At 43.9% G+C, this 24847-nt stretch overlaps 1 protein-coding gene across 1 annotated transcript in view; it reads left to right on the forward strand.

Annotated features, from left to right (window-relative positions):
* The window catches only part of LOC137355358 (NACHT, LRR and PYD domains-containing protein 3-like), a 62291-nt gene that overhangs the window by 1950 nt on the left and 35494 nt on the right, over positions 1-24847 (forward strand). The window contains exons 2-4 of the mRNA XM_068020351.1: positions 7965-8131; positions 21035-21206; positions 21314-21379. Of these exons, the coding sequence (XP_067876452.1) occupies positions 7965-8131; positions 21035-21206; positions 21314-21379 (405 nt within the window). The remainder of the gene's footprint in view (positions 1-7964; positions 8132-21034; positions 21207-21313; positions 21380-24847) is intronic.

A 24847-nucleotide genomic window follows, 5' to 3' on the forward strand; every position in this document is an offset into this window, starting at 1 on the left:
ACATTGAAATTTTATTTGGCTCACTTAACTCTAATTCAGTTAATGCCTACGGGTATCAGACGCACCCATGCTAGTATGCTTATACGATACACACATGCAGATAGGGACAGAAAAGGAAAGAAATATAAGGTGAAGATTTGAGGTGAAATCTGAGGAGGTTTCCTGTCACTGTTTCTGTGTTTGGAGCTCGCTATAGGGTTCTTGATTGTAGGTCACTCTTGCTTTTCATTGGGGCCCAGTATTCTTCTTAAACATTTTCAACGTAGGAGCCTTTTCTCTCTTTGATGTTCACGTGTCTTCACAAGACTCAGTTCCGTGAGCAAGAGATGGGAGCAGACAGGAGAGTAGGTCTTTTCAAACTGGGAGCACACAGGTTTTCTGATCAGTTCAAAACTCTGGCAAGTTCAAATTCTGCAACAACCAGCTAGTCATGTGACTTAACTGGTTTCACCACGTCTGTTTGTCTATTTGGCCATCTTACCAGTCAACCTGGATTGCAAATACCTCCATCCTCAATGTCTGGTAATCAGAAGTCCATTGTAGATTGAATGCGTCCTTTCAAGCACTGCTATTAATATGCTAATGTCTCTCCAGCCAAAGTCTGGCAATTTGTAAAGGCAAGTTATTTCTTCACCAACAATAGTTTCAAATCAATGTTCATGTGGCAAAATTAATATTCCTCATTGTTGGCTGGTGGGGGCCTGCATGACAAGACTGATGAGGGCGGTAACTGGCCGCGTTGGATTTATCCTGCTTTTGGTGTACAGGACATACCTGGGGAATTGCTGGGTAAATGCCAGTGTTGTAGCTGTACTAGAACAGCTTGGCTAGGGTCAGCTAGTTCTGGAGCACAGGTCTTCACTACAATTACTGGAATGTTGTCAAGGGCCCATAGCCTTTGCAGTATCAAGTGCCTTCAGTCATTTCTTGAAATCACGTGGAGTGAATCGAATTGGCTAAAGTCTGGCATCTGTGATGCTGGGGACTCAGGGAGGAGGCCAAAATGGCTTATCCACTCAGCACTTCTGGCTGAAGATTGTTGCAAATGCTTCAGCCTTATATTTTGCACTGATGTGCTGGGATCCCACATCATTGAGGATGGGGATATTTGTGGAGCCCCCTCCTCCAGTTAGTTGTTTAATTGTCCACCACCATTCACGGCTGGATGTGGCAGGACTGCAGACCTCAGATCTGATCTGTCGGTTGTGGGATCACTTAGCTCTGTCTACCGCATGCTGCTTACACTGTTTGACATGCTAGTAGTCTTGGGTTGTATCTTCACCAGGTTAACACCTCATTCTGAGGTATGCCTGGTGTTGCTCCTGGCAGACCCTCTTGCACTCTCCATTGAACCAGGTTTGAACCCCTGGCTTGATGATAATGGTAGAGTGGGGAATATGCCGGGCCATGAGGTTACAGATTGTGATTGAGTACAATTCTGCTTCTGCTGATGGCCCACAGCTCCTCCTGGATGCCCAGTTTTGTGTTGCGAGATCTGTTTGATAGCTATATCATTTGGCGTGGTGGTCGTGACAAAGAACACGATGGAGGGCATCCTCAATATGAAGGCGGGACATTGTCTCCACAAGATCTGTGTGGTGGTCACTCCTACCAATACTGTCATGAACCTATGTATCTGCGGCAGGTAGATTGGTGTGGACGAGGTCAAGTATGTTTTTCCCTCACCAACTGCCACATACCCAGTCTAGCAGCTATGGCCTTTAGGATTCAGTCAGTAGTGGTGCAAGCAAGCCACTCCTTGTGATGGACATTGAAGTCCCCCACCCAGAGCACATTCTGTGCCCTTGCCACCCTCTGTGCTTCTTCCAAGTGGTGTTCAACATGGAAGAGTACTGATTTATCAGCAGGACATTTCCTTGCTCATGTTTGACCTGATACCATGAGACTTCATGGTGTTCAGCGTCGATGTTGACACCACCCAGGGCAACTCCCTCCCGACTGTATACCATTATGCCGCCTTCTCTTTTGGGTCTGTCCTGCTTGTGGTGAACTTGGCTAGTTCAGGCAGTTGCTTGACTAGTCTGTGAGACAGCTCTCCCAGCTTTGGCACAGGCCCCCAGATGTTAGTAAGGAGGACTTTGCAGGGTCGACAGGGCGTGGTTTGCTGTTGTCATTTCTGGTGCCGAGGCCGATGCCAGGTGGTCCGTCCACTTTCATTCCTTTTGGGTTTGTAGCGGTTAGATATAACTGAGTGGCTTGCTAGGCCGTTTCAGAGGGTATTTAAGAGTCATCCATATTGTTGTGGATCTGTAGTCACATGTAGGCCAGACCAGGTAAGGACAGCAGGTTTCCTTTCCTAGAGGGCGTTAATGAACCAGATGGATTTTTGCAATAGTTTCATGGCCATCATTAGACAAGCTTTTAATTCCAGATTTATTAATGGAATTCAAATTCCACCTTCTGACATGATGGGATTTGAACTCCTGTCCGCTGAATAGTATTCTTGGTTTCTGAGTTGCTAGTCCAATGACAATACCACTCTGCTACCACCTCCCCCGATATAGCTACCTTTGAGGTTCTGCTTGTTAATTTGGTGTCTAGCTCCTCATATTGACTATGCAGAACCTCTTTCCTTGTCCTGCCTATGTCATTGGTACCTATATGGACAAAGACGATGGATCCTCCCCCTCCTATTGTAAGTTCCTCTCGTGAGCAGATCTCCAGAACCCTGGCACCGGGCAGGCAATTCAGCCTTCTCGACTCTCGCTCTTTGCTGCAGAGAACAGTGTCAATCTCCCTCACGATAGTGTCTCCGACTACCACTACTTTCCTTTTGCTGCCCCCACTTGAATGACTTTCTGGTGCCATGGTCAGTCTGCTCATCCACAGTACAGCCCTCGCTCTTTTCCATACAAGCCACAAGAACCTCAGTCTTTTTTTTTAGATTAGAGATACAGCACTGAAACAGGCCCTTCGGCCCACCGTGTCTGTGCCGACCATCAACCACCCATTTATACCAATCCTACACTAATCCCATATTCCTACCAAACATCCCCACCTGTCCCTATATTTCCCTACCACCTACCTATACTAGTGACAATTTATAATGGCCAATTTACCTATCAACCTGCAAGCCTTTTGGCTTGTGGGAGGAAACCGGAGCACCCGTAGAAAACCCACGCAGACACAGGGAGAACTTGCAAACTCCACACAGGCAGTACCCGGAATCGAACTCGGGTCCCTGGAGTTGTGAGGCTGCGGTGCTAACCACTGCGCCACTGTGCCGCCCCTAAAGTTACAGTCTTGTTGCTCCATTGTAAGGGCTCTGCCTCCTCCACTCCCACCTTCTTGATCCCTTTATCTACCTGACTCGCAGTCACACCCTCCTGTCTGTGACCACTGACCACTGCCTTCTGGAGCAAAGTGTCCAGGTAACGTTTCCCTTCCCTGATGCATCGCAGTGTCTGCAGCTTGGCCTCCAGCTCAATGACTCTGAGCGGAAGCTTCTCAAGCCGCAGACACTTACTACAGATGTGATTTAGGTGTTCCCTCTTAGCCTTTGACTGGTTTAACCGTAACAGGTTTTAATTTTAAAATACTGTTTTAAGCTCCTGCTCAGTAAATGCGTGTTCACTGCTCCTGTTATAAGGCAAAGAAATCAAACAGGTTTTCTTAAATTTAAACAAGAAAGGTCGAAGTTTATTAATCTTAAATTCTAATCTGGTTAACGACTATGAACATGCGACCCAACCGCGCAAACAGGCATACACGATAAACACACACACAGATAGAGACAGAAAAAGTAGAAGGAATAAAGGGAAAGGTTTGAGGCAATATCTGGCAGTTAGAGTCCTTTAAGTTCAATGTGGATTCCTTGGTTGCCAGTCAGTCCTGCTGTTCATTGGGGCCCAATTCAGATTTCAACTTGTTTTGATGTCAGTGTCTTTTCTCTCTTGAGGTTTACGTATCTGCCATGGGTCCAGTGGCTTGGAAGAAAGTGAGAGAGAGAAAGCGGCTTCCTTGTGCCAAATTCAGTTTTGAAATGCCTTCTGTTCCTTTCTCTACAGCACAATTTGGAAAAAAAAGGTTTCCCAGCAGCTTAGTCATGTGACTAGCTCCTTATTTAGAACAGTCTCTCCTGCAAGGTTTGTGGATTTCAAAGCTCTCGGTGGGCTGGGGGTGGGGGGCGGTGTGGGGGTGTAGGGCAGTCTCTTACCAACAAGATGTGGAATCATTGTCAGACCAATTTTTGTTAATTGAATCAGTGATCAATTCCTTTGGCTCTTCAAGCACTGTCTCTTATGTCATCCAGGCTCCGACCTGCCAAGAATGAGGAATATTAATTTCGTCACATGAACATTGATAATTCACCACCATTCTGGAGTTTACTGCACTCTTTTGGGAAAAGGTCAGGCCTTTTCCCAGCAAAAGGGATCTAATGGCCCCTGTGTCCCTGAGAATTACTATGGGCTTGCTTGCCCCACTCGAGGGGTAGGGGGTTATTTACCCTTCAGACACAAAACCCTGATAACCCTCAGGAATCCAATTAAATCTTCCTGCACTTGCAGCTGTCAGCTTCCTGGGTCTCACTCTTGCTGCAGTTAAAGCCACAGGTGTTTCTGTTGTGCTTTCCATCAGGGTCTCTTCTTCACTGAGCAGGTGTGTCCTGATTAACCGTACAAGCATTCCCTTTAGTTTCCAGCAGTCAACTTTTAAATGCCCTGCTTTATTACAATGGAAGTACGCAGGTCTCTGGGTCTCACTCACAGCACCTTCTCTTTTGGCTGGAGGAGGGCCCCCTGTGTCTCCTGCTTTTCTTTCCCTCCCAGGATAGCTTGGGCTTCTATCACCTTTACACTCTTTGTCCTTTTCAGATTTGTAGGGGTAATTAGGAAAAGTTTTCCCTTGGGAAACCGACTTACAAATGAAAACAAATACATCAGCCAGGACTGTTGCCTGCCGGGCTCTTTGAGCCTTTTGCTGTTCTACAAGTGTTTTTTATGGAGAGTGGGAGAGAGTGTTTAAATTCCTCTCGCAAAATTACTTCTCATAGATTTTCATAGCTGAGCTGTATATTAAGAGCCCTCAGAAACTGGTCAAAAACCAGCTGCTTATTTCTCTCAAACTCCAGGTATGTTTGATCAGCTTGCTTCTTGACTCTCCTCTTGCAAGACGAATTGGCAGGAAGAGCTCGCGAAGCCTTTTCTCTGTTATCAGAAGAAAGGTCCCTGGATTATGAACGCAATGGAACATTTGAGTTAGTCCCTGAAGTCTATCAGCAACAGTTTTGAAATGCTAGGAAGAGACCTGACTGGATTGGCATTGCATTTGAAAGAATTAAGCATTTGGCTCTCGTTCGCTAGACATGATCTCTCAAGCTAGAACCCTCATGTGAAAATTCGAGAGAAGTGATTTTTCTGGAAGAATTTAAAAATAACGACTAAACTAATATAGGAACCCAAATTGAAGAACAGAGAATTAACAGGGTGAGAGAAGCAGCAAAAATGACCAGTTATGAATTAATGTACAGAGACCTTTAATTCAGAATAAACTTGATTCCAATAACTCTTCCAGGTGATGGACAAATTAGATGGATGTAAAAGAAGCAGAAATGGACTCGAGAAAAGGAGAGTAGGGAAGGAAAAACAGATCAGTCTCCAACTTTTGAAAGAAGGAACTAAGATGATAAACCAATAGGGGCACGCACAGTGTGTTACTGTTGTGGAAAATCTGGGCATATTAAGGCAGCTTGGACACTGCAGTCAAGCCACTGTCTCCAGCTATACAAGTCGTGAGCATGTGGTCCAATATAGCACAAGATAAGAATAGTTACAAGAACATTTTTACATAAATGGAAAATTACTCCTTTTGTATCCCAGGTACCAGGCAAATTGATAACTACCCTCAAGGATTTTGGTTGTCTACAAGCACTGTTCGGAGCAAAGATAGCAAAAATGCTGCATGAAAGCTGAACAGATAACATTGTATTGGTAATGACTTATGATTAAAGATTCCCTTAGTTGAAGTTAACCTGCAGAATAGGTTGGTCACTGGTGTAGTGATGGTCAGGATCATTCCGAACGTACTAATGCTGGGAAATGACTTGGCAGGAAGCACTGTATTGTTTCCGGACAGTCCAGAACAGTTCATTGAGATGAGGGAAACTGAGGTGAACAAGCAAAATTCTGCACGGCTGCTGTGAACTGAGGAGGTTCCAAAAATCCCACAGGGGGCCAGTAAAGATGAAAGAGGTTAAAGGAAAGCCAGTAGAATTTAGAAAAGCCAAGATGGAGCCAGTAGAGTTTAAGGGATCTGTGATAAAAGCAACAAAGTTTGAAGGGAAAGTGCCAGAGATATGGTTAGCCAAAACCTTCTTTTAAAGATTTAAATAGGGACAAGGGAAGTTCCTAAACTGGCAAGCCAGAAGTGAGGGAGATGACTCACTAGCGGAAGTGCCATTGGGGTGTGCAGTGTTAGCTGGACAGCCACCTGCGAGCAGTAATGTCCCAGAGCACAACGGGAAGGTTAATGGAAAACCCATCCCCAAAGTAAAGGAAAAATGGAAGGTACAATTTCCTAAGGTAAACAGCACTTGTGAAGCCACAAGAAAACTAAGAGCAGGGTCAGTGAAGAATCAAACGATCAGGTTCTAAATCCAAAGCTAATCAAACCCAGGAATTAGCATCCACTAAGGACAAAGTGCAGGAGGAGAGCCCCTATGCTTCACTGGGGCTAAAATCAATTTATCAACCTAGAGATAAGAATTATCGATATGCCGGAGTTTGAACAACTGAATCCTGTGTTGTGGAAACAGCAGTTAAGGGGTTAAAGTCTGTACAGATAGTGTCCCTTCCCACCAGCCAAGAACAATGCAGTAATTGAAATTTCCACATCACAAACCTTGGCTCAGAAAAGTGGTCCCGCATCCACCAGAAAAAAAATCTCTTCAAGGGATCAGGAGTCAAAATTGAATTACTCTTTAGTCAAAACCTGACAAGCAAGGACATGTTTGATATTAAAGTTCCCAAAGTACTTCAGATGCTAGGGAAAATCCAATTCTGTTTGACAGCACATAACTCGGACTTAAAGGTGAGAGAGAATGGCAGCTGAAAAAAAAAAATCCACGGCTGCATTTTGACGCCAAAGGAAATTAAATTATAATTGTGGCTCATCAAAAGAAAGGAATGATGTAAAACAGACTTGAACAAGATGGTCAGTGACCATCAACTCAAGTCTAAAATCTTAACCACCAGAAAACCTACAAAAATCTACAAGCAATCCATACCTGCAACTTTAAAAGAAAAATCCCATTCACCCGAGAAGTTCCAACAGGTTTATTATCAACCACGAACACTAAGCTCACTTTGACCCACTTACCCCTTTTCCTCTCTATCTGTCTATTCCGGTGTATGAGTCTGCGAGTGAATGTGGACATGAATGAGGTTACGAGCATTTCGGGAATCATGAAAAAAAAAATTAATCTTCTCTTTTAGGCCTACAAGAAAACCTGTCATTTGTCGTTTTATTTGACCAATTTGACTTAAGAACACTCAGAGCTTTAACACATCACTTTAACTAAACATGTTTGGGGTCAGTTGGAAGGTAAAACGTGTCAACCACCCACACGCCTTATCACCTGTCAGTAACAACTAGAATCCACAAATCACTTTCTCCACCTTCTTTAATGCTTTTTCCCTGAAGGGTATATGAATATGGAACATTTAACCTACCCACGAGTATTGCGTAAGTATGTAAGTATTCTATGAACGTATCTATCCAAAGTAAAGATTATTTGCCAGTTATGAGCACAATATTCGAACACACGAGACAGCTTTGTTGAGACTGATCAGTATAGATCTAAGGAATGTAGCACATGTGGTGTACATGGGTTTTCAGAAGATGTTTGTCTCAGTGAAGATCGCAGCCGTTTGTTATAAGAGGAAATGTCGCAATCTGGATAGAATGTTGATAATGTGTTTAGTTTTCTCCATTTGTGTTCACAGATCCGAACTCCACCATCACTGATTTCTTGACAAATTATGACGATGATCAGTTGTTCAAACTGACAATTTTCTACCGGGACAGACTAGAACAGGCGATTGAGGAAGGACTGGACGGAGTCAGCTCATTGTTAACATATGAGAGACATTTCAGTGGACAAGAACATCGGGTAAGTCAGAGGGACACAGAATAGGTTTGGATTATTTCAACACCACAGAACTAACAGGATGTCAGATCTTACAATCATAGAATGTTGCAGAAGAGAAACAGGTTAAATAGGAAAGAAATGGATAAACATGAACATGTTATGAATCTGAAACAATGATATGAAGAGGTGAAAATACCCAGCGGGTATTACCAGAATTTCAAGAACAAAGACAAAAATCTTCAAATGGTTAAAATGTGAGAGCCAAACAGGGAAACTAACCAGAAGCCAGCTATGGGGATTGAAAACCCGATGCTGTGCAGGGTTTATTCTCCCCCACACATCACCAATTCCAGCTTCAGCACTCGCACAATCTGGACAGTAGAACTTGCTGTGGTGGGTCACTCCCTGGAAGAGCACTTTAGAAAATTCCATACACGCAGCCTGTAATGTTCTGTTAGTTCCTTTTAATGGAAGAGAAGTAAATGGGAATGGAAATCAGACAGGTTATATAATGAACGATCGATCTGCTACCACCCGCACAAGTTGAAAAATGAATCTAATTGCAATCATCTGTTTACCACCCATTAACATTAATATCCACTCAGTCTAGTCCCTATTTTATGATCACTCCCCAAACTCTAGCTTTCCTTTTTCTCCACACACCAACAGAATTCTCGTTAATAACCATTTGCCCACTTGCTTCCACAATAATTATTGGGAGGGAATTATACTTTTTATGCACATTGTATGTGTGCAGAAATCATTCAAAATTCAACCTGAATATATCAAATTGGCTCTTTGGCCAATCTGTGAAAACTATCATCTATTTACTTGATCATAACTCTTGACAATCTGAAGACCTGCAGCAATTTCTCACTGAATCTGGTCACCCTCTAGTGGAATGAGCCCAGAGTTCTCCAATCCCTCTCTGTAACAGTAATTCCACATTCCACGTTAACAGCATCCTCGTCAATCTGTATGCCAGTTTTTTTCCCCTGATGCTTTTACTTCCGATAATTGGAGAGTCCAGAAACGTACAGAACGGAGTAAATTTCCTGGCCCTGTGCTCTTGCTGTTGAACCTCACTGCAGAGAAATAGCAGGAAATTGAGCTCATTCACTCTGTAATTTCCTGGCCCTGTGTTCTTGCTGTGGAACACCACACCCCGGCAGAACATCAGGAAATTGAACATATTCTGTCTATTATTTTCAGATAAATAGATTGACTTCTGCTCCATTTTGGTTATGGAAAGCATGAGTGGGAGATAAAAAAATTAGTTTCATGTTTTTATAAACGGCTGGATTTTGCTGTAGAAATAACAGTGAGGCCAACAGCACTTGTCATTATTAACATTAAATCGGACAGTTTCAGCGGCTGCACATGCCCAGTTAAACACAGAAATCTCAATTTCTGTCTGAGATGCTGTTCTCCTCCAAAAGCTTCATTGGTGATTTACCATTGAACTGTGTGAAGTTGCTGAAGTTATCGAATAGATACACATTAAACTGGTCAGAAAAAATGTTACAGCTTGTTCATTCCAGTGTAAGTAAATTTTTAGCAGAGTGATACATCTTAATTACTGCTGAACAACCTCTCTGGCATGGAAATATAACGTTTACAATGGTGCAGTCTCGTTCCTTAAAATTTAAATTATCGTAGGAGATTAAAGGAAATAAATGCATTTTAATTGTTTTTACTTTTTCTTGATGTCGCTTTTTCTCTCTCTCCCAATCTGATTATTCTTTCCCTCTTGTTATTTTGCTTTCTATACCTGGTTTGACATTGAATTAAATATCCAAACTGACACTTCCTGCTTCAGACTCTTTGCTGTTCATTAACAATTTTCAATCTGACTGGTAAAGGATACAGACTATCTTTCCCTGTTAACATGGGTCCCAGATGCTTTGTAAAGGGGTTTGTGTGTTTTCAGGAGTTGACTGAGAAGAACCTCTCGCACAAATGCCTATAAAATGTTGATGGGCAAGTGCTAGTGTGATGAATGACTCATGCAGTACATTCACCACTGATCACAAAATCCGGCTCATTGTTCTTTCGCAGTTTATTTCGTTTCAATTTTCCTCAAGTTAAATATTGTGAGGACTAAAGACATTTTCATCTTCTTTTAACATAAACTGCATCTCCTTGCTACTTCTTTCCATCTCCCTCCATGACCACTGTTTGAGGCTGCACCTAAATATTCATAAACTCTGCATCCTGTTTCCTTGGACTGGAGGATGTTATATAGTGGGGTTCCCCAAGGGTCGGTGTTGGGACTAGTGCTTTTCTTGATATGTATTAATGACCTAGGGTTGTGTGTACAGGGCACAAATTCAAACTTTGTGAATGACAGAAAATTTGAAAGTATTGTGAACTGTGAGGAGGGCTGTGAACCTCAAGAGGATGTAGACTGGCTGGTGGAATGGGTGGACAAGTAGCAGATGAAATTTAATGCAGTGAAGTATGAAGTGATACATTTTGTAGAAAGAATGAGAGACAATATAAAATAAAGGATGCAATTCTAAATGAGGTGCAGGAGCAGAAGCACCTGGGGCATATGTGCAGAAATAATTGAAGGGGCAGGGTAGGTTGAGAAAGGGGTTCACAAAGCATACGGGATCCTGGACTTTATAATTAGGGGCATAAGGTACAAAAACAAGGAAGTTATGATAAACCTGTATAAAACACTGGTTCAGACTCACCTGGATATTGTGTCCTGTTCTGGTCACCACCCTTTAGGAGAATGTGAAGGCATTAAATAAGGTGCAGAGGAGATTCAGGAGAAAGGTTCCAGGGATGAGGAACTTCAGTTACCTGGATAGATTAGAGAAGCTGGAGATGTTCTGCTTAGAGAAGAGAAGTTTGAGAAGAGATTGGTGTTCAAAATCATGAGGGGTCTGGACAGAGTAGATCGGGAGAAATTACTCCTGGTAGCGGAGGACCAAGAACCAGAGGATACCGATTGAAGCTGATTGGTAAAAGAAGCAACAGTGATTTGAGGAAGGAGTTTTTTTTTATGCAGTGAGTGGTTAGGATCTGGAATACACTGTATGAGAGTGTGGTTGAGGCAGATTTAATTGAGGCTTTCAAAAGATAATTGGATAATTATCTGAAGAGACGAAGAGAAGAAAAATGCATGACTACGGAGAAAAGACAGGGGAAGTGGGACTAGGTGAGTTGTTCTTGCAGAGAGCTGGCACGGACACGATGGATGAATGGCCTCCTCCTGTCCTGGAAATCATTCTATGATACTATAATGCTATTTTTTCACAAACTGAGCTTCATAAATACACCATACTGTTGTCTCCATTATTTTGCCTAACTTGCCTTCTATCTCAGCCCATCTGCTGATTAAACCATCATCAGTGCCTAAGCCATTAAACGTGATTATTTAAATGAGTCCCTGACCAGCCTCCCGACTGCCACATTCTGTAAACTTCAGCTAATCTATAACTCTCCTGCCTGTACCCTGTCCTGCCCACATCTTGCTCAACTACCACTCGTTTGCTCACTCACTTACTGTGGTTCCTGATCCTCAAATGACTCCAGTTCAAATGAAATGTCATTGATCTGGAATGTTAACTCTGTGTTTGTCTCCACAGATGCTGCTTGACCTGCTGAGTATTGTCAGCACATTCAGTTTTTATTTCTGACTCCAATTTAAAATTCCCCATTTCCAATTTAAATACCTTCATTGTCGTGCCCTTCCCCATCTCTGTAAACTGCTCTATCCATATAAACTTCTGATGCCACTGGAATTCTCTGTTCCCTCTTACACTGGCCTCTGTGCACTCACCCAGCCCCTAGTTCTTTGCCTTATCAGTGGTGGCCGGAGATGGCAATGCCATTGAATGAGAAGGAAAGTGGTTAGACTGCCCCTTATTGGAGACAGAGAGTATAAGTAGGAAGGTAAGGAGCATCAATGTGTGACTTCAGGCATGGTGCAGGAGGGAGGGATTTTGATTCTTGGGCCATTGGGACCAATTCTGTGCCGGGGGCACATATTCAAAAGGGATGGGTTGCATCTGAACAGGACTACATTTGTAAGGGGGTCGGCAGCAGCATATAGAAGTAGAAAAGAAGAATAAGTTGCATAAAGGAACATAACATAATAAATAGGAGCAGGAGTCGGCCATTCATCCCTTGGAGCCCACTCCACCATTCAATGAGATAATGGCTGATCATCTTCAACACCATTTTCCTGCATGATCCCCGTATCCCTTGATGTTTTCAATATGTAGAAATCTATCAATCTCAGTCTTGAACATCCTCAATGACTGAGCCTACACAGCCCTCTGGGGCAGAGAATTCCAAAGATTCACCACCCTCTGAGTGAAGAAATTCCTCCTCATCTCAGTCCAAAATGGCCTGCCCCTTATTCTGAGACCATGTCCCCTGGTTTTAGACTCTGCAGCTAGGGGAATTATCCTTTCTGCATTTACCCTTTCGAGCACTGTAAGAATTTTGAATGTTTGAATGAAATCACCTCTCATTCTTCTAAACGCCAGAGAATAAAGAACCAGTCTATTAAATATTTCTAAATAGGACAATCCCTCCATTCCAGCAATTAGTTTCGTGAACCTTTGTTGCACTCCATGTATGGAAAGTATATATTTCCTTAGGTAAGGAAAATAAAATTGCACACAGTACTCCAGTTGCGGTCTCACCAAGGTTGTCCATAATTGTAGTCAGACATCTTTACTCCAATGCTCAAATCCTCACATAATAAAGGTCAACATACCATTTGTCTTCTTCATTGCTTGCTGTACCTGCATTTTAGCTTTTAGTGACACATGAACAAGGACACACAAGTCCCTTTGAAGTTCAACACTTCCCAGCCTCTCACTATTTAAGAAATATTCTGTATTTCTGCTTTTCCTACCAAAGTGGATAACCTCACATTTCTACACATTGTATTCCATCTGCCAAGTTTTTGCCATCGCTTCCAAATCCTCTTGAAGCATCTTTGCATCCTCCTCAGAACTCATACTTCCACCTAGTTTTGTGACATCTGTATGTTTGGCAATGTTACATTTAATCCCCCTATCCAAATGAGAGGAATAAGAGTGTTTGTTTCATGGGAAGGGGGTTGGGGGGGAGGGCGTCGCTGGCCAGGCCAGCAGTTATTGCCGATTCTTAATTGACTATGAGAGGGTGCTGGTGTGCTGCCTTTTTGAACCGTTGCAGTCCATGTGGAATAGATACACCCACAGTGCTATTAGGAAGGGGGTACTAGGATTTTGACCCAGTGACTGTGAAGGAATGGCGATATAGTTCCAAGTCAGGATGATGTGTGACTTGGAGGGAAACTTGCAGATAATGGTGTTCCCAAGCATCTTCTGCCTTGTCCTTCTAATTGGTAGAGGTCGCGGGTTTGGAAGGTGCTGCCTGAGTAGCCTTGGTGCGTTGCTGCAGCCTGTCTAGTAGGTGGTACACACTGCTGTCACTGTGCGTCGGTGGTGGAGGGAATGAATGTTTGTGGACAGGGTGCAAATCAAGCGGGATGCTTTGTCCTGAATGGTATCGAGCTTCTTGAGTGTTGTTGGAGCTGCACCAATGCAGGCAAGTCGAGAGTATTCCATCATTCTCCTGACTTATGCCTCGTAGATGGTGTGCAGTCTTCAGGGAGTCAGGGGGTGAGTTACTCGCCGCAGGGTTCCTAGCCTCTGACTTGTTGTTGTAGCCATGGTATTTTATGGCTATTCAAGTTCAGTTTCTGGTCAATGGTAACCTCCAGGATGTTGATAGTTAGGGATCCAATGATCGTAATGCCATTGAATGTCAAAGGGAGATAGTTAGATTCGCTCTTGCTTGCGCTGGCCATTGTCTGGCAATTGTGTGGTGCGAATGTAATTTGCCATTTATCAGCCGAAGCCTGTATATTGCCCAGGTATTGCTGTATTTCTACACAGACTGCTTCAGTATATGGGGACTCACGAATGCTGCTGAATATTGTGCAATCATCAGCGAACATCCGCACTTCTGACCTTATGATTTTTTCCCCCTGATTCCCATTGATTCCAGTTTTGCTTGGGCTCCTGGATGCCCTACTTGGTCAAATGCTGTCTTGATGTGAAGGGCAATTACTCTCACCACGCCTCCTGCATTCAGCTCTTTTGTCCATGTTTGTACCAAGGCTGTAACGAGGTCAGGAGAAATCCAAACTGAGCGTCAAGGAACAGGTTATTACGAAGCAAGTGCCACTTGATAGCACTGTCAATGTCATCTTCCATCACTTTACTGATGATAGAGAATAAACTGATAGAGCGGCAATTGGCCAGGCTGGACTTGTCCTGCTTTTTGTGTACAGGAAATACCTGGGCACTTTTCCACATTGCCGGGTAGGTGCCTGGAGCTGGAGCTGTACAGGAACAGCTTGGCTCAGGGAGCAGCAAGTTCTCGAGCACAGGTCTTCAGTACTATTGACTGAATGTTGTCAGGGCCCGTAGAATTTTCAGTATCTGGTGTCTTCAATCATTTCTTGATATCATGTGGAATGAATCAAATTGGCTGACGACTGGCATCTGTGATTCTGGGGACTTCAGGTGGAGGCCGTGATGGATCATCCACACAGCATTTCTGGCTGACGATTGTTGCAAATTCTTCAGCCTTATCTTTTGCACTGCAGAGAAGGAAGTAGTACAATGTCAGATAGGAACAGATTAAGACGGACTATGAAGAATACAAGGACAGGTTTGCAATGCATGTATGTAAATGCACAAAGTGTGGTGAATAATGTTAGTAGGCTACAAGCACAAACGGCTGTGTGGGAAGAAATGTAGTAGCAATCATGCAAATGTGGCTTAAAATTGGTGAGGACTGGGCGCTTAATATTCAAGGATACAAACTGTTCAGAAAAGACTGGGAAGGAAAAAAGGGAGGTGGGGTGGCAATGCTGAATAGGGAAGACATTCTACTATTGGAAAGAGAGGATTTCCTTCTGGGGACAAGGTCAGAATTCATTTGGTTATAGTTGAGTAGGAAAAGGTGCAAGCTCACTCGACTGAGGCTCATCTATGGGTATCCAAATAGTGTTGAAGACAGAGGAGCAAATCTATGGGGAAATCAGAGATGTGAAAGGCCTATTGAGCGGTGATATTGGGGGACTTTAGTTACCCAAATATCAATTGGGATGATATCAGGTAAAGAGGGGGAGGAATTTCTGAAAGGTATTCTGAAGACAATTAGAATATTGCACCCAGTTCTGGTTACCGCACTTTAGGAAGGATGTGAGGGTCCTTGAGAGGGTACAGAGGAGATTTACCAGGAGGGTTCCAGGAATGAGCAAAGAGACTGACTTGAGATTTGATAGAGGTGTATAAGATTATGACAAGTTTAGATAAGGTAAAAAAAGAAAAGGTTTTCCCATTAGCTGCTGGTACAAGGACTGGAGGACACAGATTTAAGGTTTTCGACAAGAGATACGGGGGGATGTGAGGAAGAGTTTTTTATGCATTAAGTGGTAATGACCTTGAACTTGATGCTTACAATGGTGGAAGTGGAGGCAGTTAATGATTTTCAAAGGAAATTGGATGGGCACTTGTGCAAAATATAGCTGGGCAATGGAGATAGAGTGAGGGAATGGGACTAATTAGATTTGTTACAGAGAGCTGGCATGGACTCAATGTGCTGAATGGCCTACATCTGTGCTGTTATGACTCCATAGTTATCGCCTGGTCTTCTGTGCTTTGAATGTTACTTGCCACTTGTCAGCCCGAGTCTGGATGTTGTACTTGTTTTGCTGCATCTAGTTGCAAATGGTTGGGCCGAGAACGTTACCATGGAAACCCCTGCAGTGATGACCTGAGACTGAAATTATCGTCCTACAAAATCCACCACTATGTTCCTTTACGCAAGGAATGACTCTAGAATTGGAAAGATCCCCCTGATTTGCATTGATCAGTTTTACTGGGACTCGTTGGTGCCACACTCGGTTGGATGTTGATGTCAAGGGCAGTCACTCTCACCTCACCTCTGATATTCTGCTGTTTGGTCCATGTTTGGACCAAGGCTGTAAGACTAAGTGGGCCTGGTGGAACCCAAACCAAACATCAGTGAGCAGGTTGTTGGTGAGTAGGTACTGCATCAACAACATCAACTTATATTTATATAGGCCCTTAACATAATAAAACATCCCAAGACGCTTCACAGAAACATGATACAACAAAATGTGAGAGTGAGCCACATAAGGAGATATTAGGGTAGATGACCAAAATCTTGGCCAAACAAGAAGATTTTGAGGAGTGTCTTAAAGGAGTAAAATGAGGTAGAGTAGAGTTTGTGGTGAGGCCGGAAGGCAAAGGCTTCAATCTTCCCAGTGTTTAATTGGAGGAAATTTCTGGTGTCGCAGACCTGGGCGTCGAATCCGTACTTATGAAAACTGTCGCCGTGCCTTTGGATGGTGTTGCCAAAATGCAGCATGCAGATGAGAAATAGGAAGAGGCCAAGGATAGCTCCTTGGGTAGGAACACAAAGGTAACGGTGCGGGAGTGGGAAGGGCAACCATTGCAGATGATTCAATGGTGATGATTGGATAGATAAGAATGGAACCGGGCGAGTGCAGTCCCGCCCAGCCAGACGACAATGGAGAGACATTAGCGGAGGATGGTGTGGCAGAACGTGAACAGGTCGGGAAGGGATAGTTTACCTTCATCACAGTCACATCGAATGTCATTGGAGACTTTGATAAGAGCCGTTTTGGTTCTGTAGCAGGGACGGAAACCTGTTTGGACAGGTTAAAACATGGAGCTCCGGGAAAGATGGGTACAGATTTGGGAGGCAACAACACATTCAAGGACTTTGGAGAGGAAAGGCAGGTTGCAACTGGCGTCGTAGTTTGCAAGAACAGAGGATCAAGGGTTGTTTTTGTAAGGAGAAGGCTTACGACAGATTTGAGGAGAAAGGGACAGAACCTGAAGACAATATCAACTAACATGGGAGACAGGAAGGGAAATTGACTGTTTAGTAGTTTAGTGGAAAGAGGGTCGGGAAAGCCGGAGATGGCTCTTGTGAATAAGGTGAGCTTGGCGAAGGTGAACTCGGACAAGGCATGAGGTGAGATAGGAGAGAAACTAGAGAAAGCTCAGGGCTAGGACAAAAGGATATCTTAAGAGTGCTTAGATGCCGTGGAAATCACCAACAAACCAAAAGAATCCAAACCACCAATTGACCCCAATTTCAGAAACAAAATACGAATGGGCAAGATTTTTGGGATGAATAACCTTTCCTTTGACCAATATAATAAAAGCAAAATACTGCGGATGCTGGAAATCTGAAATAAAAACAAGAAATGCTGGAACCACTCAGCAGGTCTGGCAGCATCTGTGGAAAGAGAAGCAGAGTTAACGTTTCGGGTCAGTGACCCTTCATCGTTCAACGACTCAGCCGTTTCTTGATATCATCTGGAGTGAATCAAATTGGTTGGAAACGGAACATTTAAATTCCCCACCTAGCCTAGGTTCTGTGCACTTTATATCCTTAGTGCATCCTCCATGTGCATTTTGATATGGAGCAGAACTGATTCTTCAGTTCTGGAGGGTTGCAGGTATTAATTAGCACGAGATTTCCATGCTCTAGTTTTACTGAATTCATGAAACTACATTGGGTCTGCAGTCAGTGTGGTAGATTCTCAGGGTCAGACCCAGCCGAGTGTATTCCACTGTGCCCCATTGCCACTGCAACAGAACATACCCAGGGATGCTGTTGAAGGAGTCTGGGACATTGGCTAATAAATGTGATTTCATGAATATGACTTCACAGAATCACAGAATTATTACAGTGCAGAAGGTGTCAGCACCAGCTGTCCGAATGAGCAATTCACCGAGTGCCATTCCTCCGCCTTCTCCCCATAATCCTGCTCATTCTTCCTTTTCAGATAACAGTCTAATTCCCTTTTGAATGCCTTGATTGAACCTGCCTCCACCACCCTCTCAAGTAGTACATTCCAGATCCTAACCACTCGCTGCGTGAAGAAGTTTTTCCTCAAGTCATTTTGCTTCTTTTGCCAATCACTTTAAATCTGAGTCCTCCCGTTCTCAATCTTTTCATGAGTGGGAACAATTTTCCCATATCCACTCTGTCTAGAACCCTCATGATTTTGAATACCACTATCAAATCTCCACTCAGTCTTCTTTCCTCCAAAGAAAACAGTCAATGTATCTGCATAACTGAGGTTCCTCATCCCTGGAACTATTGTCGTGAATATTTTCTGCACCCTCTCTAACGCCTTCACATCCGTCCTGAAGCATGGTGCCCACAACTGGACGCAATACTCCAGTTGAGGCCGAACTGGTGTCTTATACAAGTTCAGCAGAACCTCCTTGCTCTTGTACTCTATGCCCTTGTTAATAAAGCCCAGGATACTGTATGCTTTATTACCACTCTCACAACTTGTCTTGCACCTTCAATAATTTAGGCACATATACCCCCCCCACCCCACCCACCCTCGTCCCTCTGCTCTTTCACCTCTTTAGAGTTGTACCGTTTGTTATATTGTCTCTCCACGTTCTTCCTATCAAAATGAATCACTGAACATTTCTGCACATTGAATTTCGTCTGCCACTTCTCCGCACATCCCTGTGCCCTGGACACCAAGATCTAGGTCATTTATATATATCAAGAGAAGCAAGCATCCCAACCCTGATCCCTGGGGATCCCCACTACAAACCTCCATCCAGCCTGAAGAACATTCATTAACCACTACTCCCTGTTTCCTGTCACTCAGCTAATTTCATATCCATGTTGCTACTGTCCCTTTTATTCCATGAGCCATAACTTTTCTTACAAGTCTGCTGTGCAGCATCATATGAAATGCCTTCTGGAAGTCCATGTACACCACATCAACAACATTGCCCTCAACATTGCCCTCAACAACATTGCCCTCTGTTACCTCTTCAAAAAACTTTAACAAGTTAGTTAAACTTGATTTTCCCTGAACAAATCCAAACTTTCCTTAATTAATCCACATTTGGCGATTTGACTGTTAATTTTGTCCCAAATTATTGTCTCTATGAGTTTTCCACCACTGAAGTTAAACCGAGTGGTCTGTAGCTCTTGGGCTATTCTTTATCCGTTTTTGAACTAAGATGTAACATTTGGAACTCCTGTTACGACCGAGGTGGGAGGAGTGCACTGTTTATTTTAGTTCTACTTCTCCATGGGTCACAACATATATTGAAATGTTTTCCCACTTACTGAAATGATCAATCATAGACTCTATTTTTATCCCAGAATGAAACAAACCAACAAGGTAGCTTTAATAAACAACAAAATTATCAGTTTATTACAAAACAAGTCTTAACCAGTAATGAAGTAAAGCATAGACACACAGATTGAAGTATGAAAGTTACCTTTTGACCTTAGCCCCTCACACAGAACCGCTTGTTGTCCTGACAAGACCACTCAGTGCCCCTTTTAAAAAACATTTCCAGGGGCTGTTCTACAAGGTCAAATGGCCTTTACATGACCCATTTTCAAAACCCTAAAGTTAAACATTTCTTTAATCATTCAAAAATGAATCATTAAAAAATATACTTAACAAAACACAGAGGCAGTTTTGTAACTCTCCTGTACTCTGGCACCACCCTTGATTCGAAGGGAGACAGAGAAAAATTGGCCAGTGCCTCTGTAATTTCCACTCTCACTTCCCTCCATATCCTTAGCTCCAACCAATAAGATTCCATCCTTGACCCCTCAGGGATATCCTCTCTCTCCAGCACTGCAATGTTCTCCTTAATCAGTACAGCCATTCCTCCCCCTTTTCTTCCTTTTCTATCTTTCCCGAACACCTTGTACCCAGGAATATTTAAAACCCAGTCCTACCATTTATCTCACTGCTGTTGAGTAATATGTGGTGCAGCTCTCCATATAGTAGTGAGGCGTTACAGGGGCGACTGGACTCCGTTTTTCTTAATCGTGTCCAAATTTGATGCTGAGGTGAAAACTACGTGACCTACTCGGTTTTATTCTTCTTTATCCTCCTTTATCGAGGCTTGTTAGGCCATTTCAGAGGCGACCACATTCGTGAAGGACTGGAGTCAAGTAGAGGCCAGAGATAAAGGACATTAGGTTTCATGACAATCTTCATTAAACAACTATATAAGCCTAAGCTGTTGATGAAAGTCCTGACTACACAAGCCCTATTGTTCAATATATGTTTCCAGTCGAGGTTTCCACCCAACAGTGGGCATTCAAAATACTGGGCATCAAATGTTGAATTAGCGAGGGACAAGTGACTGGATTTTCATTATTATTGGTCGATGCTCCTGACCGATAAAACAACAGTGGTTTTTTCGATTAGTCGGTGATAATTTCTCAGACAGTTTTCTAGCTGCTTCCCTCACTTCGGAATCAACCCTTCCCTGTCACTTGAATTCTGATTCTCTGGTCTTTTTTTTCTGAGTAAATCAGAAAGTGTGACAGCAGGAAGTAAGCGTGAGAAACAAGTGGATCATTTTGTCAGTCAGTATCTGATGTCATGTTGGACACTGAAGGACAGAGAAAACTAATCCCATTAAAATTGCTGCAGATTCTCAGTGATTCCTCACTCTCCTGGAACAACTCTTCTGATTTCTATTTTGGTTCCATCTAATTTATTTCCATTAATGACTGAATCAAGATCTGAGATTGATAGATTATTGCTAACCCAGGGTATTAAGGGATATGGAGCCAAAGTGGGTGGATGGAGTTATGATACAGATCAGCCATGATCTGATTGAATTGTGGAGCAGCCTCGAGGAGCGAATGGTCTCCTCCTGTTCCCATGTTCCTAAGATGTTTCCAGAATATTCAGCTCGTGTTCAGAATGGATCAGTATCCAGCTCAGTGACTGCTTTCTGTGCTAAAAACCACAGGGAGATCCTCTCCTTCTCATTCTCCATGTGTGTCTTTCACTCCACCCCTCAATGTAATCATTATTATTCTTTACAGAAGATCATTGAACTCGCAAAGAAGGGAAACCAGGCGGACAGTTCCAAACTTCTCCTAAATTTGGTGATGGAGAAAGGCTCTCAGGCCCAAAGGACGATGTGGGACTCCTTTGTGAAAATGCGTCACGGGGTACCAAAGTTATGCAAAATGCTGAAAGATATACAGGAACTTGGTACGGTAAAATCACACACTGAATTCAACTTCAGATTCAAACACTTCACAATTTACCATAATATTACACAAATCTGATTTCATGAAATCTAAATAATTTATAAACAGGTGCTGAGCCATTTGACTATATGAATATCGTAAAAGGTTTACCCGAAGTACCCGATAACCTGAAAGGTAAGTGATGACACGGAGATTTCAAACCTTCTACTTCACTTTTGAGAATCAGAATATTTAACTGCATCCGTTTGGCAGAATTTGGGAATCAAATTGAAAGAATGTGGGAGCAGGATTGAACGTTGTTTCAATTTGTCATCAATCCTCATTATTCTGCATAGATTCAAGTTTCAATTCGTACAATTTTTGATGTATGTTGTAAGTATGTGGACTTGACATTATTTCACTGAATTCAGTTGCTGATTGGCATCACTTGTGAAGACTTTTATTCACCTGGCAAGACTCAGATACACTGTGAAACACCATACACACCTGGCAAGACCCTGATACACTGTGAAACCCCATACACACTTGGCAAGACCCTGATACACTGTGAAACCCCATACACACCTGGCAGGATCGTAATTCACTGTGAAACCCGATACACACCTGGCAGGATCCTGATACACTGTGAAACACCATACACACCTGGCAGGATCCATACACTGTGAAACCCCATACACACCTGGCAAGACCCTGATACACTGTGAAACGCCATACACACTTGGCAAGACCCTGATACACTGTGAAACCCCATACACACCTGGCAGGATCGTAATTCACTGTGAAACCCGATACACACCTGGCAGGATCCTGATACACTGTGGAACACCATACACACCTGGCAGGATCCATACACTGTGAAACCCCATACACACTTGGCAAGACCCTGATACACTGTGAAACCCCATACACACTTGGCAAGACCCTGATACACTGTGAAACACCATACACACCTGGCAGGATCCTGATACACTGTGAAACACCATACACACCCGGCAGGATCCATACACTGTGAAACCCCATTCACACCTGGCAAGACCCTGATACACTGTGAAACGCCATACACACTTGGCAAGACCCTGATACACTGTGAAACCCCACACACACTTGGCAGGATCGTAATTCACTGTGAAACCCGATACACACCTGGCAGGATCCTGATACACTGTGGAACACCATACACACCTGTCAGGATCCATACACTGTGAAACCCCATACACACTTGGCAAGACCCTGATACACTGTGAAACCCCATACACACTTGGCAAGACCCTGATACACTGTGAAACACCATACACACCTGGCAAGACCCTGATACACTGTGAAACCCCATACACACCTGGCAAGACCCTGATACACTGTGAAACACCATACACACCTGGCAGGATCCATACACTGTGAAACCCCATACACACTTGGCAAGACCCTGATACACTGTGAAACACCATACACACCTGGCAGGATCGTGATTCACTGTGAAACCCGATACACACCTGGTTGGATCCTGATACACTGTGAAACCCCATACACACCTGGCAGGATCCTGATACACTGTGAAACACCATACACACCTGGCAGGATCGTAATTCACTGTGAAACCCGATACACACCTGGCAGGATCCTGATACACTGTGAAACACCATACACACCTGGCAGGATCCATACACTGTGAAACCCCATACACACCTGGCAAGACCGTGATACACTGTGAAACGCCTTACACACTTGGCAAGACCCTGATACACTGTGAAACCCCATACACACCTGGCAGGATCGTAATTCACTGTGAAACCCGATACACACCTGGCAGGATCCTGATACACTGTGGAACACCATACACACCTGGCAGGATCCATACACTGTGAAACCCCATACACACTTGGCAAGACCCTGATACACTGTGAAACCCCATACACACTTGGCAAGACCCTGATACACTGTGAAACACCATACACACCTGGCAGGATCCTGATACACTGTGAAACACCATGCACACCTGGCAGGATCCATACACTGTGAAACCCCATACACACCTGGCAAGACCCTGATACACTGTGAAACGCCATACACACTTGGCAAGACCCTGATACACTGTGAAACCCCATACACACCTGGCAGGATCGTAATTCACTGTGAAACCCGATACACACCTGGCAGGATCCTGATACACTGTGGAACACCATACACACCTGGCAGGATCCATACACTGTGAAACCCCATACACACTTGGCAAGACCCTGATACACTGTGAAACCCCATACACACTTGGCAAGACCCTGATACACTGTGAAACACCATACACACCTGGCAGGATCCTGATACACTGTGAAACACCATAGACACCTGGCAGGATCCATACACTGTGAAACCCCATACACACTTGGCAAGACCCTGATACACTGTGAAACACCATACACACCTGGCAGGATCCATACACTGTGAAACCCCATACACACTTGGCAACACCCTGATACACTGTGAAACACCATACACACCTGGCAGGATCCATACATTGTGAAACCCCATACACACCTGGCAAGACCGTGATACACTGTGAAACGCCTTACACACTTGGCAAGACCCTGATACACTGTGAAACCCCATACACACCTGGCAGGATCGTAATTCACTGTGAAACCCGATACACACCTGGCAGGATCCTGATACACTGTGGAACACCATACACACCTGGCAGGATCCATACACTGTGAAACCCCATACACACTTGGCAAGACCCTGATACACTGTGAAACCCCATACACACTTGGCAAGACCCTGATACACTGTGAAACCCCATACACACCTGGCAGGATCCTGATACACTGTGAAACACCATACACACCTGGCAGGATCCATACACTGTGAAACCCCATACACACCTGGCAAGACCCTGATACACTGTGAAACGCCATACACACTTGGCAAGACCCTGATACACTGTGAAACCCCATACACACCTGGCAGGATCGTAATTCACTGTGAAACCCGATACACACCTGGCAGGATCCTGATACACTGTGGAACACCATACACACCTGGCAGGATCCATACACTGTGAAACCCCATACACACTTGGCAAGACCCTGATACACTGTGAAACCCCATACACACTTGGCAAGACCCTGATACACTGTGAAACACCATACACACCTGGCAGGATCCTGATACACTGTGAAACACCATACACACCTGGCAGGATCCATACACTGTGAAACCACATACACACCTGGCAAGACCCTGATACACTGTGAAACACCATACACACCTGGCAGGATCCATACACTGTGAAACCCCATACACACTTGGCAAGACCCTGATACACTGTGAAACACCATACACACCTGGCAGGATCGTGATTCACTGTGAAACACCATACACACCTGGCAGGATCCATACACTGTGAAACCCCATAAACACCTGGCAAGGCCCTGATACACTGTAAAACCCCATACACACCTGGTTGGATCGTGATTCACTGTGAAACCCCATACACATCTGGCAGGATCGTGATTCACTGTGAAACCCCATACACACCTGGCAGTATCCTGATACACTGTGAAACCCCATACACACCTGGCAAGACCCTGATACACTGTGAAACCCCATACACACCTGGCAGTATCCTGATACACTGTGAAACCCCAT

The sequence above is a fragment of the Heterodontus francisci genome, chromosome 42 (assembly GCF_036365525.1).
Source record: "Heterodontus francisci isolate sHetFra1 chromosome 42, sHetFra1.hap1, whole genome shotgun sequence".
NCBI classification, from domain to species: domain Eukaryota; kingdom Metazoa; phylum Chordata; class Chondrichthyes; order Heterodontiformes; family Heterodontidae; genus Heterodontus; species Heterodontus francisci.